Source organism: Dendrobates tinctorius, unplaced genomic scaffold, assembly GCF_039654945.1.
Source record: "Dendrobates tinctorius isolate UK_male_01 unplaced genomic scaffold, ASM3965494v1 ptg000292l, whole genome shotgun sequence".
In the NCBI taxonomy this organism is placed as follows: Eukaryota; Metazoa; Chordata; class Amphibia; order Anura; family Dendrobatidae; genus Dendrobates; species Dendrobates tinctorius.
In genome coordinates, this window is record NW_027361959.1 from 7,176,996 (window position 1) to 7,190,718 (window position 13,723).

Here is a 13,723-nt window from a genome sequence, read left to right on the forward strand (position 1 = left end):
TTACAGGGGTTTGCCTAAATGCCTTAGTTCCAGTGAGATCAATCGAAATGCATCACCACAACAAGACAATTTGGGCAACTGAATGCTTCAAACATTGTAGAAACAGTTTAGGGAAGGCCCTCTTCTGTTCCAGCAGGACTGTGCCCAGGTGGTCGCAAAGAAAGGTCCATAAAGGTATGGTTAGGGGGAGTTTTCAGTGGAAAAACATGACTTGTCTGCACGCAGCCCTGACTTCAACTCCATCGATATCTTTGAGTTGAACTAGAATGGAGATTATCAGCCATGACCTCCATCCAACATCAGTCTCTGACATCACAACAACTGCTAATGGATGAATGAGCAAAAATTCCCATGAATTCCAAAATCTACTTGAAAACATTCCCTGAAAAGTGGAAACTGTTTTCGCTGCAAAGGTAAGGACCAACTCCGTATTCATATGGATTTAGAATGTCACGAATGTTTCTGTAGGTTTAACATGAAGTTGTCCCAATATTGTTGTTCATATAAGGTATGTGCACAGGTTCCGTTTTGTGTTGCATTTTTTCCGAGCAGCTTTGCCACAGTTTTCCAAGTACCAGCAAAGTGAATGAGATTCCTGAAGTCTCATTGACACATTGCTTATTTTTTTTATTTCCAGATTTACTGAAAATTCAAATCTGAAGCATGTCAATTCTTGCAGTGTTTTTGCAGAAGATTTCACCCATAATAATGAGTGGGGGAAAATATGCAGACAAAACTGCAAGCCAAAAATGTGCATAATTTCACTGTGTTTTTCCTGCCAAAACATCAGAATTCGTTGCTGAAAATTCTGGACGTGCTCACGTACCCTTGAGAGATTTTCTTAGGGTATGTGCACACGCTGCGGATTCTGCTGCGTTGTACAGTACCTTTATTTCCTATGGGAAAAAAAAAAACGCAGTGCACATGCTGTGGATTTTTCCGCGCGGTTTGGCTGTGGGTTACAATCCGCAGCATGTCAATTCTTTGTGCGGTTTCACATCTTATCATTATGAGGTGTAAAACCGCAGGCTAATCCGCAGGACTTTTGTCTTGCGGATTTACCTGCGGATTTTCCAACAACATCCGCACACCCTAAAAACTATGTGTGCACTTACCCTTAAACAGCCTAATATATTTTGTCTATCGATTCATTTTTTCTACAGACATGGCCGTTTAGCACAGAAGTGCCAATTTTATCCACCACTCACTTAAGGGTAAGATCACATGTGTAATTTGAGTGCATTTTCCATACAGATTCTAATCCTAAAACCATATAAGGCTATGTGTGCACGCTGCATATTTGCTTGCATTTGCTTGCAGAAATTCCTGCAAGGTTTCTGAATCTCTTGGCAGCAAAAACGCTTCGGAAAAACACGCTGCGTTTTTCATAGGTTTTTCTTCCTGTGCATTCAATGGGTCAAAAACACATGCAAAAAGAATTGACATGCTGCAGAAAAAAAAACGCACTGCAAATACGGACAGAAATTTACTGATCATGAGCACAACACTTCAGGACTGTCATTGAATTACCTTGCATAAATTAGTATTCCATTGCGTTTTTGGACCATTTACGTGCAGAAAAAAAAAATGTAGCAAAATGGCATGAAATACAAAATTGTGCGCACATAGGCTAATGATTAAAAAAATCAGGTACAACAGCAAATAGTTGATTGTGAAAGCCATATAGCTACTGTCGATATGAAAACTATCTAAACAGGCACTCTCTATATTTGGAAAAATAAACCTCTATTATATGAAAAAACCATGCATAGTAACACAAGGAAGAGCAATAAAACTAGATATGACCTACAGCTATAAGACAATAAAAGAACACCTAACTGATCTGATATCAATATATTCTGGGTCACCAAACTGTGAACACAAAAGACAAGTAGAGAAAACCTGAAAATAAGAGGGACCAATAATCAACGAGGAGTTGAAACCCCACGTGTATTGCAACCTCTAGCGTGGCTTCATCAGGGGTGGAAGTGACCTTCCACCCCTGATGAAGCCACGCTAGAGGTAGCGATACGCGTGGGGTTTCAACTCCTCCTTGAATTAGTCCCTCATTTTCAGGTTTTCTCTACTTGTGTTTTGTGACCCAGAATATATTGGTATCAGTGTTTTATTGTCATATCTAGTTTTATTACCCTTCACTGTGTTAGTATGCATGGTTTTCTCATACAATGGTTTTATTTTTCCAAATATGCCCATTTACATAGTGTTTTCTATTGACTGTAGCTATATGGCTTTCACCATCTACTATTTGACGCTGCATCTGATTTTTAATGCCATTATATGGTTTTAGGAATACATTCTAATTATCTAGTAGTTTAACCTAAAGTGGACACTGGAGGAGGGGTGTTAGTCTTAAAATGGACACACCCGGTGGATTATTTATTCTGTAGCATTGTTGCTTTTTTTTTAAAAAATGTTCTTAAATCATACATGTTATTGTTTGCTAGTTTTGGTCAATACATTTGCATTACATTAACTTTACACATTACGGTACGTTGTAAAAATGGCTCTTAGTCGTAGTCATTGCCGGCAGTGTGGAAGCAGAATTTCCGTTCACTCTCATTCCTCAAAGGATTGTTTATGTCACTGCATCACATACACACACGTAGTAACAATGAGAGGAGAGTGGTTATTTTCCAAAGGCATGTCTCTGAGGCCAGAGGTTTTCCCTTGAAAGGTAGGAACATTGGAAACGATTGAGAGATTGTTCCCATGCCTTCAGATATGACGGATTTATCCTCACCTGGCATCTGCTTCACTGTAATATTCTCTCGCTACAATGTCTTCAAACAGCTCTCCGCCCGTGACCCTGAGCGATTAAAGGGAAAAAAAAGGCAGCTTAGAAAAGGGTGAAAAAAAAAAAAAGAATAAATATAATCAAACACCCCATAGCAAAGCTAAAAGCCTAAGGGAAGCCTGTAGCACAGCGTTCCCTCTCTACGAGAACGAGCCATCAAGGGTCAACTGGCGCTGTGTTAAGAGCGACTTTCAGGAACTGCCAACTGGCTGATAACAGACCTGGTGACTCAATGCAGGCATTAACTACCCAGGAGGGACCCTTAACATTTCCCGGAGGACAAACAAACATAATGTATCCCATTAGACATATGGAGAGGAGAATGAGCATGGCTTTGGCTGAAATCGTGGAAGGTTTTTGCTTTTGTTTTCTAACAGCAATGAAAGAATCAGGGCTAAAGATCGGTGCCGGAATCAGACCAACCTGTACTGTAAACTATAGATTGGAGTCGGATTCAGACCAACCTTTACTGTAAACTATAGATCAGAGTCGGATTCAGACCAACCTGTACTGTAAACTATAGATCGGAGTCGGATTCAGACCAACCTGTACTGTAAACTATAGATCGGAGACGGATTCAGACCAACCTTTACTGTAAACTATAGATCGGAGTCGGATTCAGACCAACCTTTACTGTAAACTATAGATCAGAGTCGGATTCAGACCAACCTGTACTGTAAACTATAGATCGGAGTCGGATTCAGACCAGCCTGTACTGTAAACTATAGATCAGAGTCGGATTCAGACCAACCTGTACTGTAAACTATAGATCAGAGTCGGATTCAGACCAACTTGTACTGTAAACTATAGATCAGAGTCGGATTCAGACCAACTTGTACTGTAAACTATAGATCAGAGTCGGATTCAGACTAACCTGTACTGTAAACTATAGATCAGAGTTGAACTCAGACCAACCTGTACTGTAAACTAAACTATAGATCAGAGTCGGATTCAGACCAACCTGTACTGTAAACTATAGATCAGAGTCGGACTCAGACCAACCTGTACTGTAAACTATAGATCAGAGTCGGATTCAGACCAACCTGTACTGTAAACTATAGATCGGAGTCGGATTCAGACCAACCTGTACTGTAAACTATAGATCAGAGTCGGATTCAGACCAACCTGTACTGTAAACTATAGATCGGAGTCGGATTCAGACCAACCTGTACTGTAAACTATAGATCGGAGTCGGATTCAGACCAACCTGTACTGTAAACTATAGGAAGGAGTCGATTCAGACCAACCTGTATCGTAAACTATAGATTGGAGTCGGATTCAGACTAACCTGTACTGTAAACTATAGATCGGAATCGGATTCAGACTAACCTGTACTGTAAACTATAGGAACGAGAGTCTTTTATATTGGTCAAAGGTCTCTTATGGCATCAGGGAATATTTCATGTTTCATTGACAACCGCTTGAATTATCCATGATAAATGACCAGTTTTGGTACGCAGATTCAGTAATGGCTAATCATTTTCTAGAAGCAAGGCATCGCTATTTGTCAAGCTTCTATAAATGACATAATATGTTACATACAGAACTATAAATGTGTAACTAAACTGGACGTCCTCATTTAGAAAACTGCCTACTACGGTCCCTGAAGGAAAGACACCTCCACCATGTATCTAGGTGTTCCTCTGACCTCACCACATTGCCAGCAGGCATCTGGATTTGATGGCTACTGATGAGAGATGGCAGCTACATGGTATCATGACAAAGGTTTTGATACTTGATTAGTGACAATTGGAAGCAGTAGCTGCTTAAAAGGAACCTGTCACCGGGCTTCTGCTATCTAATCCCAGAGCAACATGATGTAGGGGCAAAGACCCTAATTCCAGCCACGTGTCACCTACTGGACTTCTGTGCACAGATTTTATGAAATCATTGTTTTTATCAGCAGGAGAATATCACCAGAGGACTAGTAATCCTGCTGCCAGGTAGTCCATCCACACTCTCACCACTGATTGGCAGCTTCCTGCCTGTGTGAACATAGAAAAGTTGCCAATCAGTGAGGATAACATTGTACATGGCTTAACATTCAGAGAATAAGTATATTTCAGCAGATAAAACAGTGATTTTATCGAAACTGCAGCACCCAGTAAAGAAAGTGACACTCGCTGGAATCAGGGTCTCTGTCCCTTAACATGCTGCGTTCAGATGGAGAAGAAACAACCTGTTGCCAAATTCCCTTAAAAAGGGATTGAGGACTGATCCTCTGGATAAATCATCAATATCATATAGGTGGGGGTCCGACAATGATCAGCTGTTAAGAGCTCTGCTGGTGGCCTGCTGTAGACAATGAAGGGAGATTGAGAGTCAAAACACTTATTTGTGGCATATAAGGGAAAGTAAAAAAGTGAGGCAGGTGGGCACGTCACCGCCAGCTCTTTGCAAATTTTGGGAATGAGCGAGACTGTTCTTCCTCTCTGGGAATGCATAATGATGCCGAGTGTAAGTCCCCAGCTTCACTGTCGCACTGCACACACCCAGGGAGGCAGCAGTGATGCTGATCTTGGCCAGATGCGAGGATCGCAGTCAGCGGTGACATTGTTCTTGTAAATCAGGATGCTGACGCCCACAGTGAATTGCATTACATCATGAAAGGGGAAGGATTAGTCTGGGGTAATTAAAAGTATATAATATCAACCACTGATTTCCATAGCTCGAGTGCAGCTTCAAAGTTAATTTTATATTAATTCACTAATCGCGAAGCCACAAAACAGGGAAAGGTGGTTATACATACATGGTGGCGGTGTAAGGGGGCTAGGGCAGCTGTCAGGTTCCCTTTAAGGTTGGCAGTTGTAGTTATCTAAAGCAGTTGCCTTACACTAATGATTGAGCTGTGTGTTGGGGGATTAGTCCGTGCTCTGGAACATTGGTTTTCTGCAGGGCAGACCCTCCATTTGGCTTCAGTATTATGAAACAAGGAGCGGGCTGTCAATCATCATGCCCTCTGCAGTCATGCCCCATCAATATCTGCTCTGCTCTGTTGATGGGGCATGACTGCAGAGGGCATGATGATTGACAGCCCGCTCCTTGCTGCCTAACTGTGGGGAGCCAGCTGTCACTCAGCATGACATGGGCAGTCATCTCCATGCCCTTTCAACAGAGGAGCCAGGAAGAAGAAGAGGAGCTGCACTGTTGACTGAAGCAGCTGAACTGCAGGCAGAAGTGGTGGGTGATCACTCTGAGCCAGTGCAGGGTAGGACAAGCAGTTAGCAACTACCTACCTGTTAGTTTTTAGGCCCATAGTAAAAAAAAAATATATATAGTCCTGGAAAACCCCTATAATAATAATCTTTATATAGCGCCAACATATTCCGCAGCGCTTTACAATTCATGTGGTTTAGCACTTGGGGAACTCTGCTTGCAACTTTGTCTCTAGGAACACTCAAGGCCTTAACTATCTTTTTCAATCATTTTCATTTTAACTTTTTGGACATAGGTTTCTTTCAAACACCGCAATCAAACCACTATCCAGTGCAAGTAATTAATGTGTTTGATCCCAGGCACACCTGATGCCACCAATGAAGCTTTATTTACAGTCATGGCCAAAAGTTTAGAGAATGACACAAATATTATATTTTCACATGATCTGCTGCCCTCTGGTTTTTATGTGTGTTTGTCAGATGTTTTTATCACATACAGAAATATAATTGCAATCATATTATGAGTAACAAAAGGTTATATTGACAGTTAGAATGAGTTAATGCAGCAAGTCAATATTTGCAGTGTTGACCCTTCTTCTTCAGGACCTCTGCAATTCTCCCTGGCATGCTCTCAATCAACTTCTGAATCAAATCCTGACTGATAGCAGTCCATTCTTGCAAAATCAATGCTTTTATTTTGTCTGAATTTGAAGGTTTTTGTTTGTCCACCCGTCTCTTGATGATTGACCACAAGTTCTCAATGGGATTAAGATCTGGGGAGTTTCCAGGCCATGGTCCCAAAATCTCTATGTTTTGTTCCCTGAGCCATTTATTTATCACCTTTGCTTTATGGCAAGGTGCTCCATCATGTTGAAAAAGGCATTGTAGATCGCCAAACTGCTCTTGGACAGTTGGGAGAAGTTACTCTCGGAGGACATTCTGGTACCATTCTTTATTCATGGCTGTGTTTTTAGGCAAGACTGAGAGAGAGCCCATTCCCTTGGCTGAAAAGCAACCCCACACATGAATGGTTTCAGGATGCTTGACAGTTGGCATGAGACAAGACTGGTGGTAGCGCTTAACTCGTCTTCTCCGAATAAGCCGTTTTCCAGATGTCCCAAACAATCGAAAAGGGGATTCATCAGAGAAAATGACTTTACCCCAGTCCTCAGCAGTCCACTCCCTGTACCTCTTGCAGAATATGAGTCTTTCCATGATGTTTTTTCTGGAGAGAAGTGGCTTCTTTGCTGCCCTCCTTGAGACCAGGCCTTGCTCCAAGAGTCTCCACCTCACAGTGCGTGCAGATGCACTCACACCTGCCTGCTGCCATTCCTGAGCAAGCTCTGCACTGCTGGTAGCCCGATCCCGCAGCTGAAACACTTTTAAGAGACGGTACTGGCGCTTGCTGGTCTTTCTTGGGCACCCTGGAGCCTTTATGGCAACAGGGGAACCTCTCTCCTTGAAGTTCTTGATGATGCGATAGATTGTTGACTGAGGTGCAATCTTTCTAGCTGCGATACTCTTCCCTGTTAGGCCATTTTTGTGCAGTGCAATGATGACTGCACGTGTTTCTTTAGAGATAACCATGGTTAACAGAAGAGAAACAATGATGCCAAGCACCAGCCTCCTTTTAAAGTGTCCAGTGGTGTCATTCTTACTTAATCATGACAGATTGATCTCCAGCCCTGTCCTCATCAACACCCACACCGGTGTTAATGGAGCAATCACTGAAACGATGTTAGCTGGTCCTTTTAAGGCAGGGCTGCAATGATGTTGAAATAAACTTAATTTGCAATGGCAATTTTGATTGTAACGACATTATAGAATGTGGACTAATAAAACAATTGTTGTATAAATACGGGAGAGAACTATAACCTGACAGATGTCATCAGACATTTTTCCCCTCTGCGGGTGAATGGTGTGACACTTCTTATAGAGAAAACATAATTGACCATATTGTAGATTCTAAAGTAAGCAACAGCGATGTCGACAAAAATCTGTCATGTTAAGTCATGAGAAATAAAAACGGTAGACTGAAAAAAAACAAAAAAGCAATTAATATGTCACCAGAATCTGCTCGTCACACACGTCATGTAGCTCAAGATTACCAAGGAGACAGGAGAAGCATCCTAGCAGTAGATCCGATACTTACAGGTCGAAAACAAGATAGTGAAAACCTTCTTCTGAAATACTGTCATGGAGACGCACTGCGGAGAAAAAGAATATCTCAATGAGACCCTTGAGCAGTCACACATGGCATATACAATCTATATCATGCAAACTGCAGTAACATCCTAATTTATGTAACACTCCCATTATCAGACGTCTGATACACAGCACGAGTATCTCAGTCATCTCGTGGCACATTGTAGATGCCCCTGCACTACGTAGTATAGGTGTATCACATCCAAAGCATCTTTATAATTCTACAGGTCAATTCCATCCCATCACGTAAATGTAACACATGATCAGAGCTTCCACCAGTGAGCCCATTATTATTTAGAAGTTATTATTAAAGGACCAATGCGTAGATACAAAATACGCGTTGGAACCACATGTATGGTTCAACAGAGGATCTTAGAAAAAGGATTGTAAAAAATATTGCTGTGCAAATTAAAATAACCAGAAATCTGTATGCTGCTCAAAATTGTCACAATGATTTAATAGCTCTACAAGAGTGTTCCCCAAACCCCAGTCCTCACCGCCACCCAACCAGGGTTGCAGTAACCACTAGGCACTGGAGGGCAGGGGCCTAGGGCGGCAGGTTGAAGGGGCGGCGCCATTGAGAAAGGAAAAAAAAAATATTTTTTTTTGTTTTAAACCGCCTTCTCGTTTGCTAGACCAAGAAGAAAAAAAACGACGTTTAAGGGGGAGGGGGAATTCGATATGCGAGAAGGGCAGAAGAGCACTAATCAGCTCCCAACCTAAACAAAAGAAAATACCTCGGACTGTTACAGGACCTGCGATGACGTCATGAAGAAGTCACTTGAGGGGGCGCAGACAGTTTCGCCAGCTTTAAGCTGCAGGAGATGGGGAAACTTGTGAGTGGTAATAAGGGAACAGGGGGAGTGCAGGGTGTATGTGATAGAGGAATGCAGGCTGTGTGGGCTATGGGGATGTAGACTGACAGAGGGATGTGTGGTCGTACAGGCTTGTGGGAAATAGAGTAGTCCAGACTGACAGATGTGCGGCGTTGTGAGATAGAGGGTGCAAGGGGGTGCAGGTTGCGGGAGATAGAGGACTGAGAGGGTGTGCACGGTGTGTGAGATAGAGGGGTGCAGGGTGTGTGGGATACAGGGGTGCAGAGTGCATGAGATAGTGAATTAGAGGGGTGCAGACAGTGGTGGTGGGGGTACAGGCTGTGAGATATATGGGTGAAGGGTGTGTGAGTTAGTGAGAAACAGGAGTGCAGACTGAGTGGGGTGTGTGGGGTTATAAGCTGTGAGATATGGCAATGTGAGATAGAGGAATGCGAGGGCGTGCACGGTGTGTGAGATAGAGGGGTGCAGGGTGTGTGTGATATAGGGGTGCAGGGTCCGTGAGATAGTGAAATAGATGGGTGCAGACTGAGTGGGGTGTGTGGGGTTATTGGCTGGGAGATATGGCGATGCAGGGTGTGATAGATAGAGAGGTACATGGGGGGGTGCAGGCTGTGTGTGATAGAGCACCCCAAAGGAGGTAAAGACGAAGAAGAAGGCGCTCCATAGTGGAGCTGAAGACGCAAGAAACCTTTACTGTGGACTGTGGGAGGGGAAATAGGAGCATTCACTCAGTAATACAAAGTAAGGACACAGTATGGGAGGCAGTATACAAAAGTAAGGACAGCGTGAGGACACAGTAAGGAGGGAGGAGTATATGAGGGGCAGCGTGAGGGCACATTATGGAAGCTGTATGGTGTGAAAAGGGGATACTGCATGGAGAGAGGGCAGCGTGGGACACTGAAGATGTGAACGGTATGAAGGCCATAGTTCATATCGCAGGTACATTGTGAAGGTTGGAGTGTGTATAGTTGTTAAGAGGAGAAGGTTTGACGGCTATTTTTCATAAGGTAAGCCAGTGTGGTGGCCATAGTTAATGCGGGAGGGATGGTGGCTAAAGTATATATAAGGGGGACACTGCGGAGAACATATATCATAAGGGTGACAGTGTGGGGGGATCTTTTAGGGCAGGGAGTAAATTTGAGGTTTAGGCGTAATTATAATGACACATTTTTAAGGGCAATGTGTCGGAATATGCTGTAGAAGACCAGAGAAGAGGGAAGTCTGAAGAGACAAGCTGTGGGTGTTCAAAGTCACCATGGTGTCTGGACCAGATGAAGAAGAATGGGATGAAACCATTTCCAAAGAAGGTGTCAACCAATAAGGTACTTGTATCTAAGGAGGCATTTATAATAAACAATCGCCACATGTAATCGACCGCCGTCCGGGTATATGAAGCCGATCGGCCTGCAACTGCAGACTTGTGAATCTCCACGTCATGTGGAAGGGGCGCTGTCAGGATTTTCTGGCACCGGCGGTGAGAGCAGGCTGTCATGTGACCTGCAACGTCTGGCAACATTCCAACTAGATGTGCGCAGCCTCGCTCAGTTCATTTGTATGACATGACAAACCAAGAAAACCACTTTAATATGCTGCACCTGTGCGCATATTGTGTAATAAGATTGTTCTCGGCAGCACGATTATACAGGAGTATCCACTTCCGAGAAAAATGATATTTGAAGATGTTGTCACCAGTTTAACATTGATGGATAGGTCATCAGTGTCCTATTAGTGGGGGGTAAGACCAGCTGTTCTGTGTCGGCGACCAGATCTGATTAGTTATGGAGCTGCACAGCGCAGGAGGCAGACGTGCAATACCCGGCAGAGGCCACTTTACAGTAGACGGCGCTGTGCAGCTCCATAACTAAACAGACAGTTCTGATGACATCAGGAACAGATATGTGGGTGCAGGGTGTTGCACCCTCATCGATCATACATTGATGACCTACTCTAAGGATAGTTCATCAATTTTCAAGTAGTGGACAACCTCTCTACAGTAAGCTTATAACTAATTTCACGACGGACATTTTGCTCGTGCATTGGGGGACTGACAGCCTGTTCTGTGTAAATCCGTTCAGTGGCTCTGTCTGGGCTTAGATCTGAACCCCCGCAAAACACCATTCAGTGACATGTGCTGACGGGGCCATTGACTATAATGATGCAGACAGAGTCAGAAAGATGATCAAGGAGGCGTCTGGCTCCAAATTTATTTTGCAGCCGGACGACGAGCCCAAACATACAGCCAATGACATTAAAGGGGTCGTCCAGACTTGGAACAAGAGTCTGCCTTCACTGTATGTAACTGCTGCATCGTGACCTCTTGTGGTGCGGGCTATTACCAATCCCTGATGCAAGAAAGTGGTCATGTGACCTCATGCATGCGATTTGCATACTTGCAGTCACATGCCGGCTCAATGTATTCGGCTTCTACCAATAAAAATTAATTGCATTTGTTGCTTAGCATTAAACTTGAATAAAATTTTGACCTTCCGAGGATTTTGTATTGGCTGGAAGTGAGCACCTCTTCAGTACGCGTCCGTTTTTACCATCAGTTATCGTCAGTGTTTTTCCCAGCTGGATAAATAAATGACAAAGCACCACCGATATATAATGGTTACCTGTCGTAGCCGTGAAAAATATGAATAGAGTCTGTATGTGCACTGACTACTGCATGAGGCCTTTGTCTGACTTACCAATAGGGGGCGTTAGCATTAATGCCAAATACGGCCCTGCCCCAACACATCATGTATGGAGGATTTCCTTAGTATTGCACGGATAATGGGATTATTGCCATTAAGAAAATACCAGTTTCTCTCACCTGTGCAATACAAATGAAATCTGAGAACACAATCCGATGGGAAGGCCATAAGGACAGGAGTTTAGAAACCACTGGTTTACAATGAATGTTGTGTCACGTCCACGGACCCTGTACAATGGCACAAAGAGGCTTATTATCACACAATGCAATGCTGGCTGCGAGGAATCATTCCCAAAGGCCTATGGCGCATTTACACTGGCCCATTGCGGACCTTTAATAGCCCATTTACGCAGGCTGACTGCATTCTGTGCGAATAGAATATCAATCTTCTCTGCTGCGTGTGCTGTTTACACAGGACGGTTTACTGCCAAGAATGATGAGTTTTAAGCAAACTTAAAAATAATTTCACTTTACAAGAGAGTGTTTTGCTCATTTCTCGGGTGATTGGCTGTCTGTATATAGGCTCATAATTCGGAAACGAGCATTCCCAGGAAATCTAGTTTATCAGCCAGTGTAAATTCGACTTGTCTCTACCATGTCGATGAAGTCCTACATTCCTATTTTAATGCTTAACGCAACAGCAAAAATGCACGTGGTAGGGAGATGGTGTACACCAGTCACAGCAATGCTACGCGGCTCACGGACCCTGTGTTTTGGGGAGATGGTGTACACCAGTCACCACAATGCTGTGTGACTCACGGACCCTGTGTTTTGGGGAGATGGTATACACCAGTCACCACAATGCTGTGTAACTCACGGACCCTGTGTTTTGGGGAGATGGTGTACACCAGTCACAGCAATGCTATGCGGCTCACGGACCCTGTGTTTTGGGGAGATGGTGTACACCAGTCACAGCAATGCTATGCGGCTCACGGACCCTGCGTTTTGGGGAGATGGTGTACACCAGTAACCACAATGCTGTGTGACTCACGGACCCTGTGTTGTGGGGAGATGTTGTACACCAGTCACCACAATGCTGTGTGACTCACGGACCCTGTGTTTTGGGGAGATGGTGTACACCAGTCACCACAATGCTGTGTGACTCACGGACCCTGTGTTTTGGGGAGATGGTGTACACCAGTCACCACAATGCTGTGTGACTCACGGACCCTGTGTTTTGGGGAGATGGTGTACACCAGTCACCACAATGCTGTGTGACTCACGGACCCTGTGTTTTGGGGAGATGGTGTACACCAGTCACCACAATGCTGTGTGACTCACGGACCCTGTGTTTTGGGGAGATGGTGTACACCAGTCACCACAATGCTGTGTGACTCACGGACCCTGTGTTTTGGGGAGATGGTGTACACCAGTCACCACAATGCTGTGTGACTCACGGACCCTGTGTTTTGGGGAGATGGTGTACACCAGTAACCACAATGCTGTGTGACTCACGGACCCTGTGTTTTGGGGAGATGGTGTACACCAGTCACCACAATGCTGTGTGACTCACGGACCCTGTGTTTTGGGGAGATGGTGTACACCAGTAACCACAATGCTGTGTGACTCACGGACCCTGTGTTTTGAGGAGATGGTGTACACCAGTCACCACAATGCTGTGTGACTTACGGACCCTGTGTTTTGGTGAGATGGTGTACACCAGTCACCACAATGCTGTGCGGCTCACGGACCCTGTGTTTTGGGGAGATGGTGTACACCAGTCACCATAATGCTGTGTGACTCACGGACCCTGTGTTTTGGGGAGATGGTGTACACCAGTCACCACAATGCTGTGTGACTCACGGACCCTGTGTTTTGGGGAGATGGTGTACAGCAGTAACCACAATGCTGTGCGACTCACGGACCCTGTGTTTTGGGGAGATGGTGTACACCAGTCACCACAATGCTGTGCGGCTCACGGACCCTGTGTATTGGGGAGATGGTGTACACCAGTCACCACAATGCTGTGTGACTTACGGACCCTGTGTTTTGGGGAGATGGCGTACACCAGTAACCA

The 13,723-nt window shown here is 44.3% G+C and overlaps 1 protein-coding gene across 16 annotated transcripts in view; it reads right to left on the reverse strand.

Annotated features, from left to right (window-relative positions):
- Nucleotides 1–13,723, reverse strand: part of CAMK2G (calcium/calmodulin dependent protein kinase II gamma) — a 301,123-nt gene that overhangs the window by 102,413 nt on the left and 184,987 nt on the right. For all 16 annotated transcript variants that reach the window (XM_073560061.1, XM_073560057.1, XM_073560059.1 and 13 more), the window contains exons 4-5: nt 8,123–8,177; nt 2,762–2,827 (exon numbers count right to left, since the gene is read on the reverse strand). In XM_073560061.1, the coding sequence (XP_073416162.1) occupies nt 2,762–2,827; nt 8,123–8,177 (121 nt within the window). The remainder of the gene's footprint in view (nt 1–2,761; nt 2,828–8,122; nt 8,178–13,723) is intronic.